This window comes from Epinephelus moara, chromosome 8 (genome assembly GCF_006386435.1).
Source record: "Epinephelus moara isolate mb chromosome 8, YSFRI_EMoa_1.0, whole genome shotgun sequence".
In the NCBI taxonomy this organism is placed as follows: Eukaryota; Metazoa; Chordata; class Actinopteri; order Perciformes; family Serranidae; genus Epinephelus; species Epinephelus moara.
The window spans coordinates 44,699,435-44,713,690 of NC_065513.1; the positions used below are offsets into that span (position 1 = coordinate 44,699,435).

General features: G+C 46.9%; 1 protein-coding gene across 3 annotated transcripts; it reads right to left on the bottom strand.

Moving 5' to 3' along the window:
• Positions 1-546: 546 nt before the first annotated feature.
• ddx31 (DEAD (Asp-Glu-Ala-Asp) box polypeptide 31) lies at positions 547-12,672 on the bottom strand. Of its 3 annotated transcripts, none has more exons than XM_050051942.1 (21): positions 12,603-12,672; positions 11,603-11,750; positions 11,148-11,309; positions 10,463-10,575; positions 10,205-10,280; positions 10,021-10,064; positions 8,320-8,390; positions 7,998-8,107; positions 7,856-7,897; positions 7,645-7,709; positions 6,934-7,053; positions 6,356-6,462; positions 5,832-6,058; positions 5,549-5,701; positions 5,404-5,463; positions 5,266-5,316; positions 4,635-4,774; positions 4,385-4,469; positions 2,215-2,326; positions 1,815-2,121; positions 547-896 (listed from the first exon to the last, which is right to left on the bottom strand). In XM_050051942.1, the coding sequence occupies exons 2-21, from the start codon at positions 11,714-11,716 to the stop codon at positions 773-775; spliced, it is 2,283 nt and encodes a 760-aa protein (XP_049907899.1). In that variant the 5' UTR covers positions 11,717-11,750; positions 12,603-12,672; the 3' UTR covers positions 547-772. The 3 variants fall into 3 exon arrangements, with proteins under 3 accessions (XP_049907899.1, XP_049907900.1, XP_049907901.1); XM_050051943.1 differs by having other exon boundaries at positions 11,603-11,724; positions 12,603-12,667; XM_050051944.1 differs by having other exon boundaries at positions 12,615-12,634.
• Between the last annotated feature and the right edge of the window lie 1,584 nt (positions 12,673-14,256).

The following is a 14,256-nucleotide window of genomic DNA, read 5'->3' on the forward strand; positions in this document are numbered from 1 at the left end:
GGATAAACAGAGAAAGGGAACACAGAGAGGATGAACACAGAGAGGATGAACACAGAGGATGAACACTGAGAGGATGAACACAGAGGATGAACACTGAGAGGATGAACACTGAAAGGATGAACACAGAGGATGAACAGTGAGAGGATGAACACTGAGAGGATGAACAGTGAGAGGATGAACAGTGAGAGGATGAACAGTGAGAGGATAAACACAGAAGATGAACAGTGAGAGGATGAACAGTGAGAGGATGAACACAGAGGATGAACAGAGAGGATGAACTGAGACGGTTTCTGTGAGTTTCATTTTGTTTCTGTCGACTGTGACTGAGGTGAGTTTGATGATGGTAAAATGACTGATTATTTAAATTGAGTCTGGTGTGTTTGGTGATTTCTGGTGAAACCAACAGATCTTGTCTCTGTAGGGATCCTTTCATTAATGATGTCACTCAGAGTCATAGTCTGATCCTGTCAGAGACAAACAAACACTGACGGAGCTCAGCTGAGATGAACCTGTCTACCTGCAGAGTGAGGTGAGACAGTCCTGATGAGGTCAGATAACATTTTATTTTCTAACAAAGAAAAAATCCTCCAACAGTAAAAACATGTTATTTATATGAAACATCTCGATGACATCACTCTGAAGAACTCAGCAGTAAAAACACGTCTTCAGTTTGTCCTGTAAAGAGTCTGTCATGTCTCAGTCAGCTGTCTGCAGGTCGTCACCTCTGCTCATGGGAACTCCAGCTGCTGCACCTCCTCATCACTCCTCCTCATCACTCCTCTTCTCCTGACTGACCAAACGTCTCCTTCTTCTTCTTCTTCTTCTTCTTGGAGTCTCGTCCGTCCAACCCGCTGGAGAACTCTGAGCGAACCAGGCTGAGCTCCCTCCGAGAGAACCTGAACACCAGGACACAGACCAGGAGGAAGAGGAGGAGTGAGGAGGAAGGAAGGAGACTATGACTCCCAGAATGCATCAGATATCTCAGTCAAAGTTTAATTTTTATACACGACTAGTTCAAATCAACAGTTTGAGTCTAAAGTCTCTAACACGGCTCCGGAGCTGCAGACAGTCAATCTGTGTTTGGATGTTGTGGAGCTCAAATGAACACGTCTGTTCACGTCACGCATGTTCGTTCTGACCTGTGACCAATGCGTCCTGCAGCTCATTAATGACACGTGTTACATTAGTGAACGGCTCCATGACTCAACGTCTACAAATATGAGATATGTAGAATCTGTGTGACTGCGTGTAGTCAGACATGAGGAGCACCTGAACGCACCACACACACACACACACACACACACACACACACACACACACACACACACCGGTAATTATGTCTCTGCTGACCACTGTCTGTGTGTGTGTGTGTGTGTTTGTGTGTGGTCAGGCCATGTCCAGACAGGCCCGCCGTGAGGAGCAGCTGCTAATAACAACAACAACAAACACAACAACAACACACACACACACACTAAAGGGAGCAACAGCTTTAATTATGCACAGGAGTGTGTGTGTGTGTGTGTGTGTGTGTGTATTACTGTCCGTCAGTTCCGCAGGGTGTGTGTGTTAATGAACATTAACACACAGACGTGTCAGACACACACACACACACACACACACGAGCACACACGCACACACACGCACACACACACACACACACGCACACACGCACACACGCACACACACACGCGCAGAGCAGACTCACCTCTTTCCTTTCCTGCTGCTGACCTCCTTGTCCTGGTTCTTGTCCTGGTTCTTGTNGCACACACGCACACACGCACACACGCACACACACACGCGCAGAGCAGACTCACCTCTTTCCTTTCCTGCTGCTGACCTCCTTGTCCTGGTTCTTGTCCTGGTTCTTGTCCTGGTTCTTGACCGGACTGCCGGCCTGGCTCTGGTTCTTGTTGTGGTTCTTGTTGTGGTTCTTGTTCTTGTGGTGGTTCTTGGCCCCGAGGCGTGACAGGCGTGAGGGGCCCCTGGTGGTGCTCAGGCCCTGCGGAGCGTCTCTGAGGCCGAAGCTCTTGGCGGTGTGTCCCAGGTGGAGGGAGCGGATGTGGAAGATGTGTTTGAGGTGGGTGGGGTAGGTGGTGTACGCCCGCAGGAAGGACTGCAGCGCTGATGACATCAGAGGGACACACAACAGGGGATGAGTATACAGATAAGTAAACAAACAAACAAACAAACAAACAAACAGCAAAGGTGACGCACCTTTCTTGGCGTTCTGCACTGACTGAGCGTCTGAGTGGACGAAGTTCTCAAACTCCGTCTGAAGGACCGTCGCACGCTCTCTGGTCTCCTGCTCCAAGGCTCTGCTGGAAGTCTGACAGACAGACAGACAGACAGACAGACAGACAGACAGACAGACAGACTCAATTACATCATCCAGAGGTAACAGTGAATATGATAAAACCTTCAGTACAAGGCGACGAGCAGAGTAAAGATGTTCTCTGACAGACCCTGACTGAGGACAGACCCAGACTGAGGACAGACCCAGACTGAGGACAGACCCAGACTGAGGACAGACCCTGACTGAGGACAGACCCTGATCCTGCTGAGGTTCCTCTGAGCGCGGCGCTGATTTCTTCTTCTGCAGCTGTGAAACTGTGTTTAAATAAAGGTTGCTTTGAATGTCTGTAGCTGCTGCAGGACTCATCAGGTCTCTGTACTAACAGCTTCAGTCAGTCTGTCTGCACTGATCCTTCACACACACACACACACACACACACACACACACACACACACACACACACACACACACCCCCGCTGATTGTACCGTCTTTATACTCGGAGCCTTTGTTGTGCTGCTCCTCAGTCTGACTCCGACACGTTCAGGTCTTCACACAGAAACAGGAACAAGTGTTTAAAAGTGACTGTGTTCAGCATCAGAGGAACAGCAGGTGGTTTCACTGTCTGACTCTCAGCTGCCTGTTGGTTCATGTTAGTGATGAATTCAGTCCTCTGAAGACACCAGAGCCACTCAGAGACAGAACGTCACTCCTGACCCAGCAGGAAGTCACTGACTGTTGTCAGTCCCTCACACTCACCTTCACACCGTAGTGATCGAGCTTTTGTGGCCGTAGCCACGCTCTGATGGTCTGCTGACTCTGGTTTGTTTTTGGAGCAGCTAAAGATGCACCTGTTCAGACGGGTGTGTGCACCACATCTGCGTTTCATTCACATTGTGTGTTTTGAATTATATGTTTTTTTTACCCTGGCTGACTCAGTCACTTGTTGTCTGTTTCCTTTCTTGTTCTATAATGTCCCTGTGAAGCGCTCTGTGACCTCTGTCACTGAAAGCTCTACATAAATACAGTTTACTTACTTAAAGACCTGCGACATCAAAAATAACCCAGTGAAAACATGCTGGTGCCACCGTGGCGCGTCATGTGATGCGCGTCACATGACACCCTGAGCACACACTGGACACGTCGGACTGCAGCTCGTCAACATGTGACCACGCCAGGTAATTACTACTTTTCCTGAAAGATCAGTCCTTCCTCCACCTCTGGATCAGCTTCACATCATGTGAGGACAGCTGCTCATCAAAGCTGGTTTGTCTCCAGAGCTGTGACTCGACAGGAAGTATCTTTATGTCTTTATAATGACGGGACTGTGGGTCGTTTAACTCGGGTTATGTCTCGACCTCAACAACGAGTCTCTTCTCATCCATTCCTCATCACACACGAGACACAGCAACAGAGTTCTCTGTATACATCCATGGTGAGGAGCTGGTCTGTACAGCAGAGAGCGAGTGGCGAGGCTGGAAACAGGACAGTGGCATCAAGTGGCGGTGCGTCCAGAAGCACTGACGTACGTCTAGCTGCTATCAGTGTGGCGCTGTACACTGAAAATAACAGGGGCATATTTTTGACGCAGCGTTCACTGCCAGTATGTTTTCACCCTCAGAAGAGCAGAACTCCTGGAACCCTTCCAAAGACCCTCAGAACACCACAGAACCCTGAACTCCCCTTAAACAACTGGAACCTTTAAAGAATGCACCAGTGGACCCTGGAGGACAATCAGAGCCCCCAAAGACCCTGGACCTGATTCAAAGCCGTGTAAACCACCTGACAGACCCCACCAACCAACTCAAAACCCAGAGGGGCCCCACATGACCTCACTCAAGGCTGTAACTGGACCCTGAAGGACCAATGAAACCCAATAAAAAGGTACTTAGAACCACGTGAGACCCTGAAACATCACAGTCATCAGTGAAGTCCTTTTCAGGAGTCCTGGACAGACCCTGATACCTCACACAGACACTAGGAACCTAAAAACCCTGGAGAACGTTTCCTGAAACCACCTGGAGGACGTGTGCAGACGTGTCAGAACCCTTCAGACCTCTGGAGCTCAGTCCGAGAGAATCAAGGTGTCTTACCTCACTGTAATATTTGCCCCGCCCCTTGTAGGTGTCATCCAACATCAGACTGGACAGGATGTCCTGCAGCTTCATCTCTGATAGGCTGAAACACAACAAGACCCGCCCCCCGTCAGAACCAGAAACACTGGACCAGTACCACCAGTAGAACCAGTACTGTGGTGGTACTGAGACAGTGCTACATGTCAGTGACATGGTGTTCTACACGTTTTAATGCTGTCTGAAGGTGATTGGTTCACAGTCAACGGACCTGATGTTGTGATTGGCCAGCTCATTGATGAAGGCGGTCTCAGCGGGGGTGAGGAAGAGGAGGCTGCTTCCTCTCGCTCCGATACGAGCCGTCCGCCCGACACGGTGAACGTACTCTGTTGCTGCTGTCGGAGGAGTGTACTGTGAACACACACACACACACACACACACACACAGATGTTATTACGCAGTAACTGAAGGAGTGTTCAGGAGAACTTCACAAACCACACCCACTGAGAATCCTGCTCTCTGATTGGTTCTCATGTCCTAACTGCGGTTCAGGTTTCACCCTGTGAGTCAATGGGAAAACGTCGTTTTGGCCCAGTGACATCACGTGGCAGATGTCAGAGTTGTAATTCGATGTTTGGCCATGATTGACACTGGCATCACTTCCTGCCTCTCTATCACTGATTTGTTTCATTACATCACTTTCTTATATTTCCTTCTCGTCTTCTTTGGTCGAATCTCGCTTGAACTACGCTATGCTGCCTCCACGGCCTCTGCTGGTTCTGCTCCGTCTCGTCTGTATCCGTACGCTTTCAGAAAACATTCACAAACCAAGACGACCTGAACGCAGCGTACGGATCTAACACTGAGTATTAATGAGCCTGAAGCAGGAAGTGAATAATTACCTGAACAATCCAGGTGACCTGAGGCAGGTCCAGACCTCTGGCTGCGACGTCCTGAAACACACACAATCTTGTTTTTAATGAGAACACACACACAGCGTGACATCACAATGGTTAGTGATGATGAAGAGGAGCGCTGACCGTGCACAGCAGGACGCCACAGCGACACTCTGAGAACTGCTGGAACACCTCTGAGCGCTCCTGGTGGAGAAAACAAACACACACTGACTGCAGCTGCTCAAGACAACACTGTGAGGAGCAGAGAAACGTCAGACGGCGGTCGTACCTCCTGCTTCATGTTGCCATGGAGACGCACAAAGTTGAGCCGAAGCTTCTGATTGGTGGAGGGCCCGGAGAGGACGGAAGTGAAGAGAGAGTGGAGGAACTCAACGGCCTCACAGCTCGACAGGAAGACGATGAGTTTGTTGTTCTGTGAAAACTGAACAACAACAACAACAACAACAACAGTCTGTCGTCATGGAGACCGTTTACTGATAACCTGCTGGCGACCAATCAGGTCGCTGCAGATGGAAAAAAACCTGAGCCAGGTGTGCGTTTCATTCGCTCACCTTGCATTTGTCCAGGATGAACGCAGCGAGACACACCAGTCTGACCTTACTGGGAACCACCACCACAAACTGCTTCAGAGCCTCTGGGACAGCGAAGCTCTCTGATTGGCTGGCTGTGCTGGGGTCAGAGGTCACAGCCGAGCTGGTAGTGAGGTCAGAGGGGACGGGGCCAGACACGTGGATGCTGACCGGGTCGTTAAGACAAACATCTGCTAACCGAGTCACACCTGAAACACAGCAAGAGGTCCGACTGTAGAGACACTGAGGACACGTCTACACTGAGGACACGCCCACACTGAGGACACGCCCACACTGAGGACACATCTACACTGAGGACACGCCCACACTGAGGACACGCCCACACTGAGGACACGCCCACACTGAGGACTAGGGGTGGGGAAAAAATTTGATAATGGTTTTATTATCGAATCGTTACCATCTGAACTGTAACCGTGAGGTGCCTGGAGACAGACAGATACACACAAAGATAGACAGACAGACAGACAGATAGACAGTGTGTTTACCATGACTCAGTGTGGCTGACAGCAGGACGTTCTGTCTGCTCGGTCCTGTAGAGTTCAGACTGTTTAATATGACGGTCAGGTCCTTCTCAAAACCCAGATCCAACGTCCTGAACACACACACACACACACACACACACACTTTGTTAAATTAAAGTTCAGATCATCACCAGTTAACAGAAATCTCTGTCGAACTTGTTTGCAAATGTTTAAAACCCGTAAAGTTGTCCTGTCATGTTTTCAATGCCGCTAAAATCGACTTCCTGTTTCTATAACAACATGAATTCTGAGTGGGCGGAGCTTTGACGGAGCTCAGCTGACAGTTTCCTGCTGTCAGAATGAACAGCAGTGAGGTGGAGTTCCTCAGGGCTCCGCTCTGGGTCCTCCTCTGTTTAATGTTAACAAGCTTCAAACAGCTAAATCTGTTACTATGACGACACAGAGGACATTTAAAGAGACAGATCTGTGTCACTGAGAGGAAGTTAAAGTTCTTCTTCCTGTTTTAAACACTGAGGTCACACTTTACTGCTAATAACCTTCATATCAACAGAAGGTTTCATAGTTATGAACGTGTGAGTTACCGGTCGGCCTCGTCCAGGATTAGCCAACGGACGGCGCTGAAGGCGATGCTCAGGGTGTGTTTGATATGATCCACCAGACGTCCAGGAGTCGACACCAGGATGTTGATTCCTTTACGGAGCCTAAAGAGACACGTCCATCAGTCCATCAGTCCAACAGTCCAACAGTCCAACAGTCCAACAGTCCTCACCACACACTGACGTTTAAGTATCTCTAAAGATGAACTCTGCAGCACAGACAGGTTCTCCAGAACCTCGAACACTTCCTGAATCAGTCCTGGAACATTTCTTAAGGTCAATCAGAACCTCCTCATGGACTTCTTGAACCTTCTCAAGGTACCCAGAACCTACTCAAGGACCCTTAGAGCCTCCTCAAGGACCTTTAAAACCACTGTCAGCTCTTTAGACAGAAAGGATGGGAGGAGGAAGAGGAGGCGGTGAGGAGACACAAAGAGGAGGAAGAGGAGGACTGGAAGGGGTGAAGAGATGAGAAGAAGAAGAAGAAGAAGAGGTAAGGAAAAGAAGGAGAAGAAGAAGAAGAGGTAAGGAGAAGAAGAGGTAAGGAGAAGAAGAGGTAAGGAGAAGAAGAAGAAGAGGTAAGGAGAAGAAGAAGAAGAAGAAGAAGAAGAAGAAGAAGAAGAAGAAGAAGAAGAGGTAAGGAGAAGGAAGAAGGGGAAGAGGAGGTGAGGTGAGGATGAGGAGCAGGTGGTGTACCTGGCCTTCTCTGCCTTCCTCTTCTCTCCTCCCATCAGCACACCTGGGACGATCCAGGTAAACGGCTGCAGAGACACAGAAACACCTGAGTCAGTCATTAACGCATCACTTCCTGCAGCTCTTTCACAATAAAAGTCTCCTTACAGTCAGTGTTTCTGATCCTGAGTCAGTAACTAACATTAACATCAGACAGATCAGAGCTCTGTGTTACCTTCAGGAGCTTCTGGAAGATCTGAAACGTCTGCTGGGCCAGCTGATGGACGGAGGGACAGACGGACAGACAAGTTAGAGAGACATGATAAAGGATGACAACAGGTGGGAGAGGTGAGGACAGGTGTGTTATCAGACCGAACCTCTCTGGTGGGGACGATGACGACAGCCAGAGGACCGTCCGACCTGCTGACCTTCTGCGGCAGCGCCTGCAGACTCTGGACCACGGGGACGGCGTAGGACAGCGTCTTACCTGCAGAGACACACGTCCTCCATTACCGACAGTGTAAAGTCATCACACTGAGAGACACAGCTGATCTTAGGACAGTCAGTACCCAACATTTAACTGCTGACCCCAGGACAGAGTCATCTTATAATCTACTGTCCACAGAGACACGCGTCTCCTTCAGGTATCTTTATGTATATAATCTCTACAGTCAGTAAGGTATGAATAAAGTGTTTCACCTGAGCCCGTCTGAGATCGGACCACAGCGTCTCGTCCCGACAGAAGAACTGGAATTGTCTGTTTCTGAACACTGAACACACACACACACACACACACACAGAGTTTTGGGGTTAAAGTTCATCTCAAAGGAAATGAAGTGAGTCAGTGAACTGTCCCTTTAAACAGAGACGTTCTGATACCTGAACCTGTTTACCAGTTGATACGGAGCACCGATCTGACACCATCGGGTCCAATAAACAAATAAATAAAAAACAGCTGTTTACCACTGACCCTCTGTGGACGTGAAAAGATTACTGTCACTGTTGTACGACATCAGTCGGGTTAAATTCCTTGGTAAACCCTACAGAGACATAACACCAGAGTACCAGACCCTCAGTTTTATGTTTAGATCACTGTACGTGAGGGTGAGCATTGCATCTGCATTTGACTGTTTATAGTGACAGGAAACTTTACTACTAGTTTGAATCAACATTTTGAAGTATATATAACCAACTTTTCAGCTGTTAGCGAGTGTGCTAGCTATGCTAGCTAACACTGGCAGCCAGAAACAAATAACGATGATTCGTTGTCCAATAATTTAAACTAAGAACACATGCTCTTGTGGTGGTTGAAGTTACTATATTCCATTACGATCTCGGAGTTGATACACGGATGCTATTTAGTGTTAGCATAGCTCGCTAGTTAAAATGTTGAGTGTCTCAAATCTCATACTTGCTTAGTGCATATCAGTGTAGTACACATTGTACACTACGTACTTCCTGTGTGGTGCACTGATTTCAGCAGGGTCGTGTTGTCTCAAATCACACACTGCTGTTTTGCTCTTACAGGAAGTGACGACAGCTTTTTTCTAATCTCTCTTCTTCTTTGTCTTCTTTATAAGCGGTGAACAGCAAACACAAGGTGGAGTATTATCATGCCTCAACGTCAACGCTGATGAAAATGTGCTGCCTTAGGTAGGAGCACGTTAGCTAGCTAGCGAAGCTAACGTTAGCTACTCACATTATTGTTCATGGTACCAAATCATCACAGACCCAACAAACATCACTGACGGCTTCTATTCAGCAACAGTTTTGGTTCTTAGTGTAAAAACATGACAAACTAACATCTGTATAACACGGCGGTGTTCACTGTAGCCAGCTCAGGCTCCTTGTTGTCTTCAGCCGCCATGTCAGAAGATGAGACGTTTGCTACGTCACAAATATGGCGACCGGTGAGGGTGAGAAGTGTCCGTCATTCCACACAGGACTTTCATCAGCAGTACACTGTGTTTTCCTGTGCTGTTCTTAGTGCACTCAGAACATGAAGTGTTTAGTACAGAGGTATGAGCAGACTCCGCCCACTGCTGTGATGTGATTGGCCGAATTACAAACTGATACGTTTTTGACTGGCAGGGGATTGTGAGCCTCTGATTGGCCATATTAAAAATGATTGACAGCTTCCCCGCCCTCTTGAGCTCGCACATGCACACGACTAAACGGTGTCTCTCTGCCTCTGCAGGTGGATGATGTTGGTGTAGGCTGCTGTTTTTAGAGCAGTGAAGAAGAGATGATCTCCAGGTGTGAATCTACGTTAAGGTTTATTCATTAATAACGAGGAATCTGATTGGTGCGTCGACTCGCAGACATTTGATCCAGTGTCACAGTATCGGAGACATTTCAGGTATCAGAGCTCTGCGTCACATGATGTGTGTCTAAACTGACCTGGTCACCGTGGAAACGTTCAGGACTTTGTTCAGTGTCGCCACCTGGTGGACAGAAACCGGCCAATCAGAGTGCAGAACACATATCGTTCATTATAACCTTATTTTCAAGACATGAAAACATCACAGATTTCAATACACAACAAAACAACATGAGTCTGTGTGTGTGTGTGTGGGTGTGTTACCAGATGTGGGTGCAGGTTCAGGTCCGAAAATGAGTCACTGGTGAAAATCTTCTCCTTTAACTGGGAAACAACTGGTCTGAAGGAAGGAAGGAAGGAAGGAAGAAAGGAAGGAAGGAAGGAAGAAAGGATGAATGAGGGAGGAAGAGGAGAAGGGGGAGGAATGAACGAATGAATGAAGAGAATAAGGAGACGACTGATTAGACGTGTGACAAACAGTGATGTCAGCAGTGTGGACCAATCAGAGGAGGAGCTGTGTACCTGCTGATCTCTGGGATCTCTGGGTTGTGTTTGAACAGAGAGGAAGTGTGAATGCTGCTCCTTCCTGTTTCTCTCACTCCGTCCTTCTTCTTCTGTGGTGTCCTCCTGTCCGTCTGCTCAGAAGGTGATTATAACAAGGTGATAATTATTATAATATGACGACAATAAAACAGAATCGGACGAACACGTGTCTTCATTAACAACAAGTCTGCACGTCTCCGTCTCCTCGCGTCCACACGGTTTCAATCGTTTGGTTTTAAACACAACAGCTTAGTGTACCGGCGTGCGCCAGGAGAGCTGTGTATACGTAATGTGTCCGCCAGCGGCAGCGACCACATGACTGTCAGCTGACCAAACAAACAACAAAGTCGAGAAAAACCACGGCAGCTCGACTGGTGGACAAATAACTACCTGCATTAACAGTGATGTCACAGTATGATTTTCTGTAAGCCACAATGACATCATCAGTTCTCTGTTTTATTAATCTTCACTGACGTGTTCGTGTTTGTATGAGCCGTGTTGTCATGGTGACATAGACGCCGCTCTCACTGCTCAAATTAAGCAGCAGATCTGGCGGCTACAACACAGACTCCGCCTAATCGGTGCACCACAGGCGTACGGCGGCATGGTAATGGTGCAAACTCACCTTCAACAGATCAAGAAGGACTCTGACAGGTGTATTTACCTGAGCATGTGCAGGAGGTGGAGCTTCAGTCTGCACCTCCTCCTCCTCCTCCTCCTCCTCCTCCTCTGCTGTGTCATTCAGTCTCCTCTGTTTAAAGGAGCTTCTCTTCTTCTGCTCCTCCTCTGAGGAGCTGATCTTCCTCTTCTCTGCGTTCTGCTTCTTCTGAGCGTCAAACATAAACTCACACATTAATAATCATGTGATCATTCATCATGTGATCATTCATCATGTTCTCTGAACTTTACAAACAGCAGAAATAAAATCAACGTTTTCATTTTCTAAATAAAAAGTCCAAAACTGCATAAACCTAAAACCCCACCTCAGACTGTCAGTGAGCCGTCACAGATAAGAACATATCAATAACTCTGTATGGACCGAACCTCACAGTGATGTCATCATGTGATGTCATCATGTAATGTCACAGTGATGATGATGATAAACAGTCTGATACTCACTCTGGCCCATCTCTGCTGAGCAGTCAGAGGCTTCCTCCTCACTGATGATGATGAAGAGGAGGAGAAACTGCTGCTGATGTTCAGACACAGCTGGTCCTCTGCTGATGACATCATCAACACACCTGATCCACAGACACACAGGTGAGAGCTGTGAGTACACACAGACACTCAGTCAGAGACATTTAGATCAAACGATCGGAGCGACTTCAGACTCGAACCAAACTTCACTCAAAAAAAGTGCAAAGTCACCTGTGAGCACCACAGAAAATAAATCATGACTCAGCAGCTTTTACTTGACTGTAAGCACACAGATGTTACAGATGTTACAGAGCAGAGACACGGTGGTGCATCCAGAGTTCACATGAACATGAGGAGCTTTTAAACTGTGACACACTGCTGTGCTGAGACACCAGGACTCTGTAACGCAGTGTGAATGAGCAGAACATGATTAAGACGAAGCTGAATGAATCACTTCAATATTTCTGTGGAACAAACTAACATCAGACACAGATCTATAAATTCATCAAACCAGACATTTGATTCATTTATGCCGAATTAAAGAGCAGCCTCGTCCATGTGTTCACGGTTCAGTTTTATTGTTCTGTCACCTGTCTTTCACTGTTTGACACGTGACGACACCTTAAAATGACTCTTTTCTGGCTGCAGTCTGGCGGGACGTACAGTCTGCTGCAGCTAGCCTGGTTAGCACCGTTAGCTGTGACTTTAAACATCGTAAATAAGCCGAAGATGAGCTGCAGGAAGACTGGTGTGTGTAAGTGACCGACAACAACATCAGCTCATCACACACACACACACACACACACACACACACACACAGACACAGACACGTGTGTGTAGCTCAGACTCTGTTTTAGCGCAGCAGCTAATGCTAGCCTCAAGCTAACAGCGGCTACTTCCGGTCAGCCTGTAAACAAACTTCAGGTCATGAAGTGAAGAAAAACAAACAAAACACAGAAAATAATTAAAAATAAAAACTCACCGTGAAACTCACAGAGACCAACACGCGTTGGGAACTCTTCCTGCTACGTCACGGAAGACCCGCCCCCTTCACAGCTGATTTATTTTTATTTTTTGCCGTGCGCAGGAGCTTCCGGTTTTATTTTGGAAGGTTCCCTTTCCCTTTTATTGTGAAAAACTCAAATATAAATATTTCAGATATTCTTTTAGACAGAACGAAATAAAATAAATGAATGAATGAATTATTTGACTTTGCATCAGAGGATCTGAACACATTCACTCATTCATTTGTTCAAGTGTTTTTTTTTAAGCATCAACATGAATCAAAATGTTTGCTGATAGAATTAAAGTCTGATGATCAGCTGATGGTTCATAAACACAAAGGAACAAATGTAAAAACATCAGCAGTGAACTTCACACACACATTTCTGTGTTTTCATTACCTTTGGTTATTTGTTTAATTTATTTCAGAATAAAATAAAATGATGTCATCAGACAGGTCGTCTCTCTGACTCACAGCTTAATCAATATTTTCTTTGTTTGGCTGCAGAGAGCAGCAGAGTGAATTGACTACATGTGTCCTGTCAGGAGGAACACGTCAGAGAAATGTTCCTCTAACTGCATCATGTGACATGTTCAGGTCACAGACAGACTTTATTATAATGATATGATGCATCATATAACAGCTCAATATAAATAAGCTTCAGCTCATCAAAAAGTCAAAATAACAAATAATATTACATGAATATTAAATGAACAGTCTGCACGACTTTAACTTTTCATACTTTGCTGCTTCAGTATTTTTACGTCGTGGTGTCACAGAAGGATCTGAGTGTTCATCAGTGAGGAAGAGCGATCCAGAGAAAGATTCAGACCTGACGCTGCAGCTGATCAGACGCTCTCGTCTCAGAAACTGTGGACGCTTCATTTATGGCTGAATAAAAACACACGTGTGTGTTGATGGTCAAACAGACGTCACAATGAATCTGATTAAACTGAGGACAAATAAAGTGAATTGTTTTATTGATCAGTGTTTTATTTTGAAGGTTTATTAAACTTCAGTCTTTGATACCAAACAGTTTCATCAGAGGAGAAAATCTGGGACCTGAGGAGACAGACCTCTTGGTTACCACACATATATAGGACCTCTGAAGACCTGTAAAGACCTCTGAAGACCTGTGAGGACCTGTGAGGACCTGTAAAGACCTGTGAGGACCTGTAAAGACCTGTAAAGACCTGTGAGGACCTGTAAAGACCTGTGAGGACCTGTAAAGACCTGTAAAGACCTGTGAGGACCTGACCTGTGAGGACCTGTAAAGACCTGTAAAGACCTGTGAGGACCTGTAAAGACCTGTAAAGACCTGTGAGGACCTGTGAGGACCTGTAAAGACCTGTGAGGACCTGTATAGACCTGTAAAGACCTGTGAGGACTCATGAGGACCTGTAAGAACCTGTGAGGACCTGCAGTCTGTCACCACATTAGGACAAAGCTATCAGCAGTGTCCACCGTCTACAGACTAGTCTCCTGTCCAGGTTCGATGCCGTGCTCAGAGGCTCCTCGTCAGGATGAACAGAGTGTTTTCAGTCTCCGCAGGACACGAGGACAAACTGTCCATCATCACATCAGCAGCCGTCACGTCCCATTTCCTTCCTGCTCCGCTTCCTGTCGTCGACAG

Bases quoted from the DNA above. Each gene is read 5' to 3' on its own strand.
- ddx31 (XM_050051942.1), bottom strand. From the start codon at position 11,716: ATGATGTCATCAGCAGAGGACCAGCTGTGTCTGAACATCAGCAGCAGT. The intron at 10,065-10,204 runs GTAACACACCCA...TCTGTCCACCAG, and splicing joins TGAACCTGCACCCACATCTG to GTGGCGACACTGAACAAAGT. The intron at 2,122-2,214 runs GTGCGTCACCTT...TGATGTCATCAG, and splicing joins AGTGCAGAACGCCAAGAAAG to CGCTGCAGTCCTTCCTGCGG.